The sequence below is a fragment of the Trichoderma gamsii genome, assembly GCF_001481775.2.
Source record: "Trichoderma gamsii strain T6085 chromosome Unknown Scaffold_4.2, whole genome shotgun sequence".
NCBI classification, from domain to species: domain Eukaryota; kingdom Fungi; phylum Ascomycota; class Sordariomycetes; order Hypocreales; family Hypocreaceae; genus Trichoderma; species Trichoderma gamsii.
Genome location: NW_020171341.1, coordinates 1,408,202 through 1,424,855, shown reverse-complemented (window position 1 = coordinate 1,424,855; position 16,654 = coordinate 1,408,202). Strand labels below are relative to the sequence as shown.

General features: G+C 48.3%; 3 protein-coding genes across 3 annotated transcripts; 2 read left to right on the top strand and 1 right to left on the bottom strand.

Annotated features, from left to right (window-relative positions):
- Positions 1–2,239: 2,239 nt before the first annotated feature.
- Positions 2,240–3,679, top strand: TGAM01_v201885 (F-box domain-containing protein; the record flags this gene model as incomplete). Its single annotated transcript, XM_018808332.1, has 1 exon — positions 2,240–3,679. The coding sequence occupies one exon, from the start codon at positions 2,240–2,242 to the stop codon at positions 3,677–3,679; it is 1,440 nt and encodes a 479-aa protein (XP_018658490.1).
- A 5,711-nt stretch (positions 3,680–9,390) lies between these two features.
- TGAM01_v201884 (aryl-alcohol dehydrogenase) lies at positions 9,391–11,274 on the bottom strand (the record flags this gene model as incomplete). The annotated part of the gene is made up of 2 exons (XM_018808331.1): positions 9,391–10,986; positions 11,056–11,274. 2 exons carry the CDS (start codon positions 11,272–11,274, stop codon positions 9,391–9,393), a joined length of 1,815 nt encoding a protein of 604 aa, XP_018658489.1.
- Positions 11,275–12,700: 1,426 nt separating this feature from the next.
- TGAM01_v201883 (integral membrane protein) lies at positions 12,701–13,957 on the top strand (the record flags this gene model as incomplete). Its single annotated transcript, XM_018808330.1, has 3 exons — positions 12,701–12,908; positions 12,976–13,417; positions 13,498–13,957. 3 exons carry the CDS (start codon positions 12,701–12,703, stop codon positions 13,955–13,957), a joined length of 1,110 nt encoding a protein of 369 aa, XP_018658488.1.
- Positions 13,958–16,654: the final 2,697 nt, after the last annotated feature.

Genomic DNA, 16,654 nt, shown 5'->3' with positions numbered 1-16,654 from the left:
AGGTGTTCACTCCACAGTCCTGTATGAGGCACTGCATTGAGGCACTGCATTGAGGCACTGCATTGCATGATTTGTATGCTCTTGTCTTGGTGTCTCTCTCTCTCTCTTTATTGCATGATACGAATCACGTTTTGTACAAGTATATATGTACAAAAGGCCGCAGAGTGCAGCATGTAAAGCTACCATGCAGGCCTGGATCCTTTGTTTCTCTATCTGTCTCCTCTTCATCCTTCAGACTCGTACGTACGAGATGCGAGAGTACACTAATCATCCAACCAGGTTTCACTTACAGCAAAGCAAAGCAAAGCACGGCAATGCAGCAGCAGCAGCAAACGCGCGTTTGCCACGTCTCCTGCCCAGCCTGCTTTTTTTTTTTTTTTTTGTCTTTTTTGACAACCCAATTTCCCCCTCATTCTGAAGGTGGCGGAACTATTGGTCTCAGGCGCAGAAAAAAAAAAAAAACAAGGAAAATGGGCGAGAAAAAAAAAGACAAAAGGCAGACAAAGCAGGGGGGGTTGGTAATTAAGAGCAAACAAAAAGAAACCATGGGAGAAGATAGTCGATTTTGAAGTATTGGCAGTAGCACAAGCCCAAGAACACCTTCAGCCGCACCTGAAAGTACCCACTTTTGTGTCATTTTCCTCTATTGACGTTCAGTCTTGCGGATGGAGTGGTCCGAAGAGTGGGAGAGTGTGTTTACGGACAGTCAGACAATCAGACAGCATTGGAGTATTGGAGCAGAAGGGCATTGGAGCAGAAGGGCTTGGAGCAGAAAAGCATATGGGTGACGAGGCAGTAACAGTGCTACTGTGCCGTATCAGTTGTCCCCAATAAGATTGCTTCTTTGTATCATGGGTGGCATGTAAGCTCTGGTCCGGGGGTGGTTTTTTGCCCCGTCCTCACGCATGTGCCTGTTTGGTTGCATCTCATGTAGGAAGCGATATTCAGTTGCATCCGCGTTATCTAGCTGCATCCCAAATAGTAACTCATTGTGTATTTACGGCCTGCATTTCGCCTCTGCATTTGCATTTGCATTTGCATCTGCGTCTGCTTTGCAGTTCAATCAATTCTCAAGAATCACCTGCTTTTTCTTGCAAATCCTACACAGAAACGAGAAACATGCCCTTTCCTGCATAACTAACAGCGGGCTTTGCTCGTGACACGTGTTCATGCCTTGCTTCCTCTGCCTCGCTAAAGCAATTGATTCTCGTTGAACGCAAAATATCAAGAGCCTAGGCCTAAAAAACCCAAGTAGAGAAGAAGTTACGTTGCCTCTCTACGAAGTGTAATGGCCTGTATGTTCATGCAATGCTCGAATGGCCCAATTCCAGCCAGGATTACATGCCCCCATTGTCGCTTTGGCCCAGTAGCAAGCAGCCAGGTCGCTAGGTCGTATTGCAGAGGGGGGCGAAATTGATGAAAACAAATTACAAATTGGTGTGTGGTGATGGCCTATCCTCGCGAAAGAGCAATGGAGGAGTAATACTTCAAATGGACTGCCTCTCTGGATGGATGAAGGGGGGCCCTATCAAACTACCTTGTTTCTCTGCCAGCTTCTGCTCCCCTCTCTCCCTTGACTGACTGATAGTCTGGCGGCTTGCGGCTATAGTATGCATAGGCAGAGACATAGAGAAGACAAGAGAAGCCAAAGGAGATAAAAAAAAAGCCACAAAATACGACTGGGACGGCACAAGCAGAGCAGCTTAGACCCAGTCGTTTATACAGCCTTGTTTTTCAAACCAATTGAGGCTCGTAGCTGGCTCTGGATGGCTCCGCCTTCAGCCGACACCAGGTCATTCTTGTCTCAAGCTAACAGAAGAAATAAGAGGAAAAAGCAAAGAGTACATGTTGGCTTATTCCGAAAGTAGTACAGAGCAGCGAGCAGTAATACTTATTGGCCACCTACTAGTGCTACAGTGGAGGTAGGTAGTAGCAGTGTATGGCGAAAAGGTGTGGAAGAAGACACCGAATTAGATGGGAGGGCGTATGGTAGAGACCCTGACCTAACCAAGGCTACCTATATAAGACGGTGGCCCCCGAGCAAATCGCCCATCCGTCTATTCCCTTTTGAATCCATCTCCTTCTTTCATTTCTCTCTCTCCGTTCTTCAACTCTAGCCTGAGTCTCTCAGCGTTGCCCTCCCTTGATAGAGCCCATTCACTTTGTCATAGACTGCTCACCGAGATCACCGCCCACTACTATTTAGGTAGCAACTAATCAACACCAACGGCCAGCCATCATGATGAAAACAATCTATGAGGTTGACGAGGAAAATCACCACGGCGGGCCTGACCCTCCCGTACCTCTTCTTCTCTATGTCCCGTCTAACAATGAATCTTCCTATTATATTCGATCCTTGAAACATCCCGTTCCTATTTTGAACCCTCATAATACTCATATCAATGCCGCCAAGTTCAATCCTGGACCTGACATCTTCTATCCTGCCTGGCGGCCTCTTCCCGGTGGCTTCAGATTGTCCGTCCCTGTCCGTCCCCTCGGTGTCTTGGTGAAGCTTACTCAAGACGGCTCTCTCATCAATGTGGCCTGCCCGAACTTGACTCTTCCAGACCTGCCTGGGGCCGCAAGAAAAAAAGCGCTGGACTCCACAGAGATTCTGGAGCAGGTATTTTCCCATATCGACGAGGTCACTCTCCTCACCTCTGTCCAGCGAGTGAGCAAGGACTGGAAGGAAGTCGTTGACGGATCGGTTTTCTTGCAGCGGAAGCTCTTCTTCCTCCCCGATGAGACGCGGCCGCTCGAGCCCCATCCGCAGGCGAGACGCGAGAAGGGCTCAGGCTCAGGCAATGTATATCCCGTATTGAATTCGCTGCTGGTCAGGCATTTCCGCAGCAGTTTCTTCCCCGTCGGCGGCAAGTTCTACGGCTACACGCGCCGGTCTGAATCTTTCTACGAGCAGCGATGGACTTCCAAGCACAACAAGCTCAAGCTGAAGAGGAAACTGGACACAGGCTACAACAAGTACGAATCTGTCAGGCCCGACATAACTAAAGCTGAAGCTCTCCAGATAGCCCTGGATAGAGATCGCTTCACGCGGGCCGGCGCAAGTTGGCGCAAGATGCTCGTCTCGCAGCCCCCCATTCAAGACTTCATCGCCATGGAGTTCACGCCCAACGACAATGATGGTTCAAAGTCCCAACAAAAGCTCAAATTCTACATCCTCGACGCACATCATCCGGACAAAGGCCTTCGAATGGGCCAGCTGTACGACTTTGTGCAAGACAAAGTCGGAAACCACCCGCTGGACTCGCTGTGGTATCGCGTCGTCTGGTTTGAGCCGCGCGCTCCCTTTGCGTCAGACCTCAGCGAAGACGGCTGCGGAATCATGTTTGACGAGATGGGCACGAAATGCGTGGTTGAGATGTTTCACCGGGAGGATGAGGCCAAGAGGTTTTCTCCTACCTTGCCATCTTCTTTTCCTTCTTCCATTGCTGCGAGAGCGGGACCTTTGTCTTCTTCTATTGCTGTGCGGGAGGGGCCTTTGTCTTCTTCTCGCTCGTATCCCTCTGCTTCTAGATCCAGACACAATCCGCCAAGCTCAAAAGCTTTTGATGCCATCTTCAAATGCGCTGAGTATAGGCCTGTGGATTGCAGGCCGGCCCAGGAGGTGGTGGACTATGGCAGCGTGACGCACCGGAAACTTATACAGCTGGAAGATTAGGAAACCTTCCTTCTTTTCTTGTATAAACAAGAAACTGCATTTGGGTTGGTTAGTGGTTCTCCCTGTTTTCTTGTTTCCATACGCTGTTCATACTGACGTGTGGTAGAAATAATTGCCCCAAGAGCCCTTGGGCACAGCACTTAGGCGGTTGCATTTTCTCGCCGTCCCCATGGCTAATGCGGGTGGGTGGGTGGCCAACATGGGGATCGGCTTAGATTGTTTTCTAGATTTTCCTAGAGTCGTCTTTTCCTTTCTCATTTCTCTTTGGGTTTATCTTCTGGGCGCTTGTCGGCTACCGGGGCTTTTCGTTTCCTCTTTTCCCTTCTTAATACCGTTCTCCAAGACCGTCCTTAATCCACGGTTTTCTTCTTCTTCTTGTTCCGGACTGTTCTCGATACCATTTCTTTGACTCTGTTTGTTCTCGATACCTTGCTGTCTTTTATTTCGCTGGCGAGTACTAATTTCTCTGACTCTATTGAGATCCGCAACTCTGTGGGAGACTTCTATAATAATGGGACAAATGGTTGTGTGTACGCTAGCTATGTTAGTTCTTTCGGTATATGCAAATTACCTTTGCTTTTTCTTTACCCGTACTTATGCTTCCTCATTTTAACACGTGTGGTATTTTCGGTGTCCTAATGCGATTCTCCAGATACCAGCCGTAAAATATTCGTTAGCAATATGCTATATTATTGAGTAGAAGTGGTGTGGTAGGATGTTCTAGTCGCCTTTCTCGGATGGAGTTCCGCCCAAGCTCTGATGCTTTGAAGCATACCTTCGGTCTAGAGAAGATTTCTTTGGCATATTCGGCCAATTCTGCAATAAAATCGCCAATCTGGAAGTAATGTGGCTGTCCGATAATCCTTGTGCCGGCCGAGTCGCGTTTGACGTCTGATGGCCAACAGCTGGCATATCCTCTATCAAATATAGTTAGATCGACGTCACCCGCAAACTTTCCATCTGTCAGTATTATATTATATTCATATTGAACACACACACACAGTCATCCTTTGGGATCTTTTTGCCTTGATCTTCAACAGCAAAGCATCTACCGCTCCCTTGAAGGATAGCAGCTGTTGGATCTACGACCAAAAATGCGAGGTTCACCATGGCTCTCGACTGCCTATAGCTGTTTTTGGCTATTGCATAGGCCTATAAACTCCCGTCTCGTGGTATTTTGGTATCAGTGTTAGCCCTATGCCTGCTGTTGAGTTACTGTTCTGCTGAAGTTAGGGGCTGTCCCTCCCCCCTGAACAGCAGCCCTTTGTTCATTTCCTTCCTTTACAGTCTTTCAATTCATCCAAACCGCATACAATTGATCAATAATTCTCTTTAAAGTGTTCTAAACAATCCAAAGATACCCCCAATTCCTTTTAGGCACTCCGCATTGGCGTTCCTAATGCGTGCAACCTGGATATTATCGACCAGCCTCGACAAAAAGAACGATGGTCGGCAGTTTTCTGCCACACGTGATTACCGCCGCACGGGATCGCAAATTCTCTTGATATTCTGGGCAACATTTTCTTTCCAAACCACTCGCTTCACTTCAAGACATGATATATCCCATCTACCATCCACGCCCGTCAACGTGTCTGCCATCAAAGGTTAACGAGAACGGTGAGGCCTTTGAGCATCAGAACAAGTTTTCAAGCCTCTATTTGCATTGATACTTTTGTTTTGTCTTCTTTGTCTCTTGTCCTCTCATTTTCGACTTCATGTAGTCTTTGTTGCTGGTTGTTCAGAAGCCTTGTCGTGCTAGCAGAACGGTGTAACCAGATGAGTACCTTTCCAATCATTCTAGAGGTCCATTTCAAATGGACTGACTCCATGAATAGTCGGATTCTATCGCTGTCGCTATTGGGCATCTCTTTGAAGACTTGCAAGTGCAGAACTCTGCCTTCCCAAGCCCTGCTATTCACAGCACGTCCCCAGTGGCCATGTGGAAAGACATCAAATGTTTTTGAGACTCGCAAAGCCATTTGCGGAAGATCAAATCACTCGCGAATATCGACCTTGAGACTGATAGAACTACTCGCCACCTAACTAGAGTTATTGACGCTAGAGCTTCAGCCCATCAGGTCTCGAGAACTACAAACGACCGACGCTGGCTGCTTGATGGGCTCTTGCTCTCTTAGCAGGTGAGTACCAAAGGCAAATAGAATGAACGAGCAACTTCTGACATGTTATCTTAGGGAATATTTTTATTGTGCTGCCAAATGCACCTAGCTTCACCATCATTGTGCCTTGGCCTTTTCCCCTCGCCGCTGTGAGCTTGAGATCTGGTTGTTGGTCATACAGTGCTTCTTTGGGCGAACCACAGCCTTGAAAGCCAAACAGTGTTTTCAGCATCTGCTGGTAAGCTTGTTTTGTCAATGAATGCTGCTCGTGGAATATCAACATTGATAATGGTCATCTCTGCGTCCTGAACAATGGCAATCTGTCACGCACCACGGTTCTCTCTATAGAGGTAGTCTCTTCCAGTTCTATGTTTTGACGCTGCTTTTGGTAAGTTTCAGTCACCATTTATCACAATGCCATATTCTTCTTCTTGGTCTATCACTGAAATTAGGTTACCGCTCCCTTGGTACTGAGATGGTCGGTGTGCTCAGGCAAGTGATTTCCCTTGGCATCCAACACTAAGCAGCTACATTGAGTTGGCCAGCACCGAAACAAATGAAAGTCTATTGGCGTTGAAAAAGAAAAAGCTAGGTAACCGGAATAATACCTTTGCAGAGGTTGGTTATTCGTAAGTCATGACACACTCGCAGCTCTACTGACGCTCTGGTAGTAAGTAGTACGCTCTCTTAAACCACTAGATCCCTTCAAGCTCTCAAGCTCTATTGCTTGTATACAGGTCACTTTTCCCCTGCCTCCCCTGAATAGAGTTGCTGACCTATTGCAATTGCGTGTTCTATCAGCTATTAGCTTCTGTTGTGATAAGCAGGTCTGATTTCAGATGTAACCGCAATACGTATCAAGGTTAGCCTTATCCTTTCTATCAGCATGCTACTCACTCTAACGCACAATTTATAGCATCATAAGTTCCAAGATCATGTCTTTTGACATCAAACTGCCAAATAACGGGAATTCCAGGCAAGAAGCAGAATCCCTAAGTATCAACATGAGTTCATACGGTCCAACTTCATATATACCACATTCCATCTGATTCATGACGGTATTGACTCTCAGAGCAGAGGCCTCGGCGAACGATCGCCGACTACTACAGCCGCTGCCGACCAGCAGCAAAGAGAAAAAGCACCGACAGACCGAGAAGAAGATTGCTACCGAGCAAGAGAACAAGCCAGACCACAGACACCGCGCCACTGGAGTTGAGCTCAAAGATTTGTATGCATGAATCGTGCATGAATCGAACAAGAATCGAACAAGAATCGAACAAGAATCGAACAAGAATCGAACAAGAATCGAACAAGAATCGAACAAGAATCGAACAAGAATCGAACAAGAATCGAACAAGAATCGAACAAGAATCGAACCATAAATGCCGAGCGATTGAGGCCAACACGTGAGAATTGAGATATAAGAATCCGATGCGAGCGTCGAGCCACCAGAATCGTATACGAGCGGCGCCACAAGAGCCAAGATGCGAGAACCGAGCAACGACTACCAAGCGCAGGCATCGAGCCTATAGAGACCGAGCTATAAGAACCGAACTACGAGCACCTCGAGGGGCAACGAGCGGGCGGCCGATCGATCGGATAATATACATACACATATACTATACGGGGATGAAGGGGAGGGTGGAGGCAAGGCTTAGCGAAGGTATCGAGCTGCAAGCACCGAAGTATGAGGATCGAATCATTAGCAACAGTCAGCAAGAGTTGCGTAAGAGCTGATCCACGAACGGCGAGCCTCAAGAGTCGTATACGAACCACGCAACAAGAGGCGTGCAAGAGCAAAGACACAAGAGACAAACCGAGCGCGTCGAGCTACAAGAAGCGTAAACGAGTCAAAGAATCGAACCGCAAGAGAACCGAATTGCGAGCAACAACCAACGAGCACCTCGTGGGGCAACGAGCGGGCGGCCGACCGATCGATATAAATATAATATACTATATGGTGCTGAGGATATGGAGGAACCTTAAGGGGGCTGGCTATTCAGTCAATTTATCTCATGAAAGAATGAAAGTGCAACAGACGCAGTTGTTCAAGAAGAAACTCCAGGAGATGAAAAAGAGGACGGTACAGCATCTCAATCGAGAGTCTTGGAGAGAAAATAATTGCTTGGCTTTTAGCCAGCTGTTCAAAAGAACACGAGCAGCAGATTGATCACCGATTTAAGGATGGATTATGAAACAGACGAATTGAGCCGAACAGATATCTCTGGTATCTTACCAGCTTGTCAACAACCTCAAAAAATGAACACGCATGAGTAACAATCTCCACGCCCCTTTCCCTTTCCAATCAGAATACAGTTGGTCACCGCAAAGCCCACAACGAACGATCAGTTCGCAGAAACACACAAACATATGACGATGCAACCGATACCTACTTGAATCGGGAGCTGAAGTACTCTCCGTAGGGAGCAAAGCTCCGCAACCTTCAATCCGTATGGTTACATCAAACAAGCCACCGGTGGACAATGGCCTAACCCTCTCCTGTTTTTAGTCTCTTTCTGTGCCGGAGCTAGTGCGCCGGAATGCGATCCACACCAATAGAGGCTCTCGGCAATACTGAAAGAAGATCAAACGGCTGTTAGATCTATATGGGCTTAGCTTCGTGCCTTATCACCAGTCACCTGCGAAGTTGAGCAAAAAGATTACTATAGTAATGCCAGGATGCATATACCAAATTCCTTTCTGCTTTGGGCAAGCCGCATTCGCGTCACTGTCACCGGCTGACAATTGCCGCAAGGTTATCCTGAAAAAGGCTAGAAGTTCAAATTGACTATACCATTTCGAAAACTTTTCTGGTCGATCGCCCATCGACACCAACGTGTCCCTCGACAGGCAAGTTCTCATCGATACGCATTTTCGCATACGGTTTATCTACTGTAAGGCTTCAGAAAGAAGCTCTAAGGCCTGTAAACGCTGTCTGTTTTGACTTTGAGTTGGGGAGAGCCGGGTAAGATTGTCCTTTGGACTCCTTGCGTCGCTTGAACCAGCTGAGAGAGAATATGTATTCGTTCAGAGAGTGAATACTCTGTGGTTGACAAGAGCGGGAACCGGCTGATTTACCCCGGCCATGGTTAAAGAAAGCACCGTCCGTCCGTCGCACTCGCACAGACACCCTGGGACTTCAAGAGTTCCATTGTCGCCGACTGGGTAGTTTGACAACTGCTTTCTACGCCGGCGTTTTGTCAATTGAGGCACTGAGCACTTTCCACATAGAAGATGTTCTACTGATGCAGGGCATGCATCCCAAAGGACCGAGAGAGCCATACTCGGTAAGGGATCAGCATTTCATTATACTCGCCGTGAACAAAGTAAGTCAAGTCTCTCTTTCTTCGACCCTTTCACTTCACATAATCCCCGCAAGAATAAGAAAGCTGTCCGTTGTAAAATCATGAGATGCCCCCGACCGCTAGAATGGGTATGGCAATTGTTTCTACTTAGTTACCTACTGCTAGTTCATACCTAGCCCTCCCACATTCCGGCCATTGTCATCATGACTAATTACTAATTCCTGTAGGATTCGGCAAACTTCGTAGTCAGATTGCTATCTGTCAAAACTGATACCAGATCTGGCCCCGTTTAAGCCTTTGACCTCCTATCCTCTTTGATCAAGTCCGCAGCCTTCTCTGCGACAACATAGACCATGGTCTGGATGTTGCCCGCGGTTTGGATAGGAAAGACACTAGCATCAACAACTCTCAATCCCTTAGTGCCATACACCCTCAGCCTGTCATCTACGACACCGCCCTGGTTTCTTGGCTTCATCGCTAAACTACATGCGGGATGGAAGTCACTAACTTGACTCTGTTTGACAATTTCTCTAGCATTCTCGAGAGTATCACCCTTGACCTGTGGGATACGAGCGCCGTTTGGTTTAAAAAGGTCCTTGAACGGCGATGTCCGGAGAAGGAGTTCCACAAACTGAATATGGCGTGCAGAGATTTCCAAATCAAGCGGATTCGAGTTGAAGCCGGGATCCCAGGCTGGGAGCTTGTCAACATCTGCGCTAGTGATATGGACACTGCCGCGGGAAAAGGGATGGTTCAGCATTGTCATGACGGTCAGATAGTTCTCTGGGCTTGTCGGTAAGAGATAATCCGCCATGCTGGCTGGGTTGTCAAGGACGGTATGCACTTGTCCGGGGAACAAAAAGTACTCCACAGCCGGCTCGTTGGGTCCTTCAAGGAGCTCACGGAGGAGTTTGCCATCCCGAGTCTGTGCGTGCTGATCGTGCGAGGCGAACAAAGCCTTCCTTGCATCTTCAGAGTAGACACCTTCTCCATCAGCGAGGGAGGAGTATGCGACGCTAATGATCGACTGGCCTAGGGGACCCTTGCCTCCATCCTGAAACATCTGTATAAGTGCGTTGAGAACGTTTGGGTCACGGAGCACGTCACTCGATGGAACGTCGGGATTAACTTCAAATCCCTGGGTTGAGATGGGGTGATCTTGCAGATTCTCTCCGACATTTGGGTTCTCAACGAGAACGGGAATGTTCAGGCGTTCAAGAAGCGACCTGTCACCAACACCAGACAGCTCAAGAATTTGGGGTGACATGAGAGCTCCCGCCGACAGGATGATTTCACCACCACTCAGTGTCTGCTCGGTGCCCTCTTTTGTCCTGACGAGCACACCGGTTGCAACAGGCTCAGCTCCTGACGTATCAAAGACAATCTTCTTGACAACTGTCTCTGTGAGAACCGTCAGGTTTGGTCTACTCGCAATCTCAGGAGTGTAGTGCGCGTTGGCGGCATAGCTTCGCGTGTGAGTGGCGGGATCAATGTTGGCACCCTGCTGGAATGCGCCCAGGGCCTTGCCGTGTCTTGGGTCGGCTTTCATCTCCAGGCCAAGTTTAGCGAAAGTCTCCATCCAGACCGTATTTGACTTTCCGAAGCCTTCGCCGTAGGAAATTTGGATCGGTCCATCGCCAATGATTGAATCGTCGTGGTACTTGAGGCCAACAGCGTCTTTGGCACTTTGAGGGGGGACATGAAACGTCGCGAACTTGCGCAAGTACGGCGATAGAGAATCATAATCCCAGCCCTTGTTTCCCAATTTGCCCCAAGCGTCCAGGCTGCCCTTAGGAGGGTAGAGCAACATCATGAAATTGAGTGCTGATGATCCTCCCAGCTGCTTGCCACGAGCCTGGTTGATAATCCGGTTGTTCAGCCCAGACTGGAAAGCTTGGCGTTAGTGAAAAATAACAACAACAGACAACTAAGGAGCCATAACGTATTCACTCACCTGAGGTGTTGAGCTAAAGTTCCAATCATATTCCGGCTTGCCATACATGCCAACAACAAGACCTGGAGTCAGAGCGAGCGGATTTTGAGAGTGGTCTTGACCCGCCTCAAGCACTAGTACCTTGACGTTCGCATCTTCACTCAAACGATTTGCGACTGTCAAGCCAGCAGTGCCACCTCCTACAATAATGTAGTCGAAATTCTCTGGAGCGGAACCCATATTTGGTTTCTAGATAACAAACGACTGCAAAACGATATGAAAGTTGCCTGATAGTTCGAAAGACCTCTAATAAGGTTGATGCTCCCAGGGGACTCAACTGGGGAACTCTCGCTTCTTAAAATGTGTCCCAAAGGCCTTGAAAACGAACTGGGATATTCATCAAGGCTGTTGGGTGCTTTTGCGAGCACTCGCACGAACACTAGTCTCCATCACCCTATGTGGAGAGAGATCAGAGTCACTAACTCATGATGCGGAATACTCTTACATGCATGTGGTTGAGCAATCCATTAAGAACCTTGCCTACTCAACACGGTGAAACAAGGAGCTGCAGAGTGGCCAATTTGAACGGGGCTGCAACGTGCTTTGCGCACGAATAAATTGCTCACGGCACATGTACGCAATACCCAATTTGAGGCGGGTTGGTTGCATTTCAGTATTGCCGCGGAAAAAGATCCTGGTTCACCGTTGGCCGGGAAGAAGATATCCTTGTTCGTGCTTCTGAATGCAGCATCGGACCCGTATTTGCTGCAACATCAAATGCGAGTAGGATCCCGCATACCAGGGATCCAGTCTGGTCCAGTTCAAGCACGGGTTACGGAGTGTAGAGCCCATCGGTTGGTATTCTCCGCTGAGAACACAGTTTCTGGACTGCTTCAAGCTGGTGGTGGTCAAGAAAGCTACTCACCGATACCACTAGCGGGATGCCACTTGCGGGATGCCATCGGTTTATACAATCTAACCGGCGGCACTTCGTTCCCGCTTTTGCAAGCATCTGCATCATTTGTCACTTTTGCCGGGCATGTCAAACATGTGGCGGGAAAGAAAAAGACAAAAAGCCCCCCACCCAATTATGCGGGCATTTGTACGGATTCGGTTCTTGCAGAAATGAAGAGCCGGGGAGGGCTGTCAGATACGGGAACGCAAAAAGTCGCAGCCTAAAGGGCCGCTTACTGTGCGAGTGGTAGCAGTACAGCTTTGAGTACAACTCTGAGTACGGAGTACTGTTACAACTGCTTCTCGTGGTGTAGTAGCATCGAAGCCCTTTTGAGCACCGCAAACTTCGCTTCCCCCACCCGGACCTGGCCCGAGTTGAAAGGGGTTGCAGTGCAGCCAACTGCTTCCGGCTCTCTCATGATCCGTACTCAACTTATAAACACTCCTTCGATCCTTGCAGGGAGGAGATGTAAGCCAAGGCTGACCCTTGGTTGCCGATCCTGCTTATGCCTTCCACAAGGGATGGGCTCTGCTTTAACCGCCTTCCTGTGTCGAGCAACCTCTTGGCCAATGCTTAACTACTATATTACGTCGCTTACTCAATTTTTTGTCGCCGTTGAGATTGAGTAGTGTTTAAATGGATGGTGGTTGAAGAAGAAAAAACGGCAGCAGCAAGTACGGCAGCAGCAATAACAGCAACAGCAACGGCAACATGGCGCTGCAGGCGGTAACGTTTCCGATAATGACGATAGTCAAGAACCACTTGATCGTCAACTGCGTCTTCGTCTTTATAGCCCTCTTCGTAGTTGGCCTTCGACTATTTGCCCGGTTCATGTCTGGCGCAAAGCTTTGGTGGGATGATTATTTGATCCTCTTTTCGGTGCCCCAGGGCATTGGGATGCTCGTTATTCAAGGACTTTGTAGGCTTCTGCTCTGCCGAAACGGCCTCGAATCCCTGATGACACAACTATTGACTGGCATGAACAGATGCGCCTATGGGGGTTGGCCGTCCTATCACCGAGACGTTACCGAATCTTGTCATCATCTTGCAACTGACGCTCTCGTATGCGCTGATATACACATTGTGTATTAGCACCGTGAAACTCAGCGTTCTCTTTTTCTATCTCCGAGTTTTCCCAAACAAGCATATGCGAATTGCAACAAAGACTGTGATTGCATTCATCTCCGTGTGGGCATTGGCCAACATTCTCATGTTTCTCCTGCTCTGTCATCCTTTTGCGGCGAGTTATAATCCTGCCATTCCAGGAGGCAAATGCGGAAATCAAGTCTCGGCATTCATTGCGGTCGGCGTCTACAATATCATTAGCGACTTTGTTGTTCTCACCCTTCCACTGCGCACGATCTGGACGTTGAACACGAAAAAGCAGATGAAGCTGTCGCTATCGGCGATTTTCTTGATTGGCCTATTGTATGTGATCCATTCTTAATCTCTTTCTTTCTTCTCCTTTTGAAGTGGCTGGCATGGAGGGTTAACCGCACATATGACAGGGTGTCCGCCGTCGCCGTCGCCCGAATTATCACATTGACACACCTGGAACTGGCGAATATAACAGGCACCATGGTGTGGGTGGACTTCCTTTCGACGCTCGAAGTCAACCTTGGTATCATCTGCGTGTCATTGCCCATGCTGGGCCCCCTTATTGCGAGATGGAACAAAACGCGAGGCGCAAGCAAGTTAGGCAATTATAACCAGTCTGAGCGATCAGGGCAGTCAGGCTCGAAGCTTTCCAGCCGGAAAAAACAACCAGGTCCCGACACAATCGCCTTGCACTCAATATATGACCATGGCGAAGATACAAACCATGCCGCAACAGTGTTCGCCCCAGAGGAACAAAGTCCAAATGCAAGCGAGACGAACCTAAGTCCTCAAAAAGCGTCTTCCGCCCTGGACCGCCCTGGAGCAAACCGTATTGTCGTCGAAAGCAGGTGGGAGATTAAGCGCTCTTGAGATAGTCTTTTCATCAATTACTTCGTTTATCGGATGCCAATATGCTCCGACGTAGCACGATGGCTGTGACGAAGTTTCGATATTCAACTTGATGACGAACATCCACTGCCTAGCATTTGAAAGCTGCGAGCAACAAGGAATTTCATTTGTCTTTTTCTTCTTCTTTGGATTGGGATATAATAGATGACAGGTGCCTCACAAATATATACCCGGGGCTTGAACTGGTCATATTTGACGATTTTTCTTTTTACGGGTTTTCGGAATCTTCTGGTGTCTGGTGAATAGGCCATCGAAAATCGACCCGCTGTCACCGGCGACTATTCAACCTCCTAAAGGAGGTTTATCATATTTTAATAGGCCATGTGCTGCTTGACATTTTGGTGTGCTTTCTCCTGTCAAAACCTTTTCGACAAGGGGTCCGGCCAAATTTATTGTTCCAATCGTGCCAAGATCAACGTCTCCCTGTGAAAAGGCGTTACCCTCAGACCTCTCAGGATCACGGAATGAACGTGAAAAGTGAAGAACTTGGTCTGAGTAAGTCGGTTATACCAGCAGCTTATCGTTGATACTACGCTTGATACGGCTAGATTCTATTCGTCGCTAGCACTCGGTTTGGTATTGTTTGTTCGTTGCCAGGTCTCAAAACATGATATGAGGATTCTGTTTAGCAGTACTGAGGATCGGACGGGGCTTTCAACATCAAAGTTCTCTCGACTGGCAATCCGGAGCTCGTTTCGCCATGAAACAGATGCCGCCTGGTGCTCTTAGCTGCTTTCAAGCCGGAGACAGCGCGGAAGCACATGGATCATGAGCAGCAAATACGGCTGTCCCCCATAGCTCATGTACCGGGGCCACCTGAGTATGTTATCAATAGAGTATATCCAAGCAATGAATACCGACAAGCCTTTAATGATTGATATCGTCGACCATTCAAAGCTGCGCTGGGGCGCAGTCGTCTCCTATGGTGGAGCCTTGGACGGATATGACTGACTTATGGCCTCCTGCCGATGAGAAATCCCGCCATGCTTGGTCCCGAAAAAGGACAGTCTCTTTCATAGAGGCTACGTCCAGCGAAGAACTTCATGCTGCTCAAACTGTCGCTGCTTATACAAAGCTCATGGTTTTCTGCTACTTGGTTCAGCCAAACCGGCTAATGATGAGCTACAAACTCTTTGTTTGTTTATTGGTGACTTTGAACTAGTACGTGGGTTATACATGCCCAATGCAGAGATGCATTGAGAGCCATATACTAGCATGATGAACTAGTATTCCCAGGAACATATTACACCTATCTTGTTGAGTGGTCGTTAGTGTCAACAAAGGGTTCCTTTTCTTCCCGCCACTTTTATTGCCCCAATTCCAATTCCAATCGAAACCTCTCCTGATACGAGGACCATCTTTGCCGAGCTATTGCCTTTGAGACAACAAGGTTGAATTCCTTCCCAGCGAGAAATGAGAGACGAAAACGCGCTTGCAACAACAAGCCACAGAAGGTGTCAGCCGAATATGGTCTCAGTCCCCCGTGCTCTCAGCCGCATCTTGGCACCTATCATAGAGTTTAATGATAGTTCTTGGCAATAGCTCATCCTTCGACTTCGCGATATTTTGGGATGGCATTGGCCTCTCAGACGGTTCAGAGTGGATAATCGTGGCCGAGCAAGGTGTCTCAATGCAAAGCCGAACTCGTGCGCTAATTTTTTTTTTTTTTTTTTTTTTTTAGCTTGGGATGTGTTTGTATCAATTTTCAGACCGCATGCCGGGGTACAGAATGAAAGCGAGATATCACCCTTGCAGCAGCGCCATGAGTCAGGAAGCTGAGCGTCTATTCGCACCTGTCTGTTGTGGCGGAAGCAACCTCTTTCTGAGTTCTGATCAATCACTACGCATCTCAACGGCTGATTTCCATCACCTAGGTGTCCCGGGATTCGAATGGATTGCCAATACTGCCAATAGTTGGCCACTACCCGCGGGTGAAGCGCACTTGAGATCCCCTCCTTGCATACTTGTACGCTATTGAAAGCGCGGTGTTCTGCTAGTACCGCACTTTTGAGCTGAGCTGTCCCTTGACGGAATGTCTTTCCGCTGCATCAAGTCATTGGCGGCCACGGCGGTAGCGTAGAACGACGCGGCAACTCCATGCATGACACAGCCTGACTTCTGTCGCGGATCAATTTTCAGTCCATAACGCAGGAGTCAATCGGGCTTTCGATCGTGCCCCCAGTAAGCAGCCACATCTCGGAGCCCTCTGCGGGGAGGATCATCCGGCATAAGCTAAAAGTGACTATTTCAGCCGAGTCGAACTTTGATGAGTTTTAGGGCATTGCAAGTGGAGCCACTCCGTTGAAGGCTGCTGTTGGCCCTGTTGGTTGCGAAAAGCGCAATGAACAAGCTTGAACAAGCTGAGGTTGTGAAAGGACAAAGAAGTTGGGCAGTAACTTCTTCCAGGGGAAGCGGTAATCGCTCCACTCAGCCATTCTAGAAGGATGTGGTTCTTTCAGTCGCACAAATTTATCTCTTGCGTACTCTGGATCCAGTGCAGATTGCCCTGCGCAATGTATTGCATGAGATGCAAAGAACATGTGATATCCGCAGCATGAAACACAATATGAACTGGATTCTGGCAAGCCAATCAACCAGAGATCAAGGGTCATGCATGGCTGCTTTGCTCAATTGAGCTGGGTAAGTTGTCTCGATTAG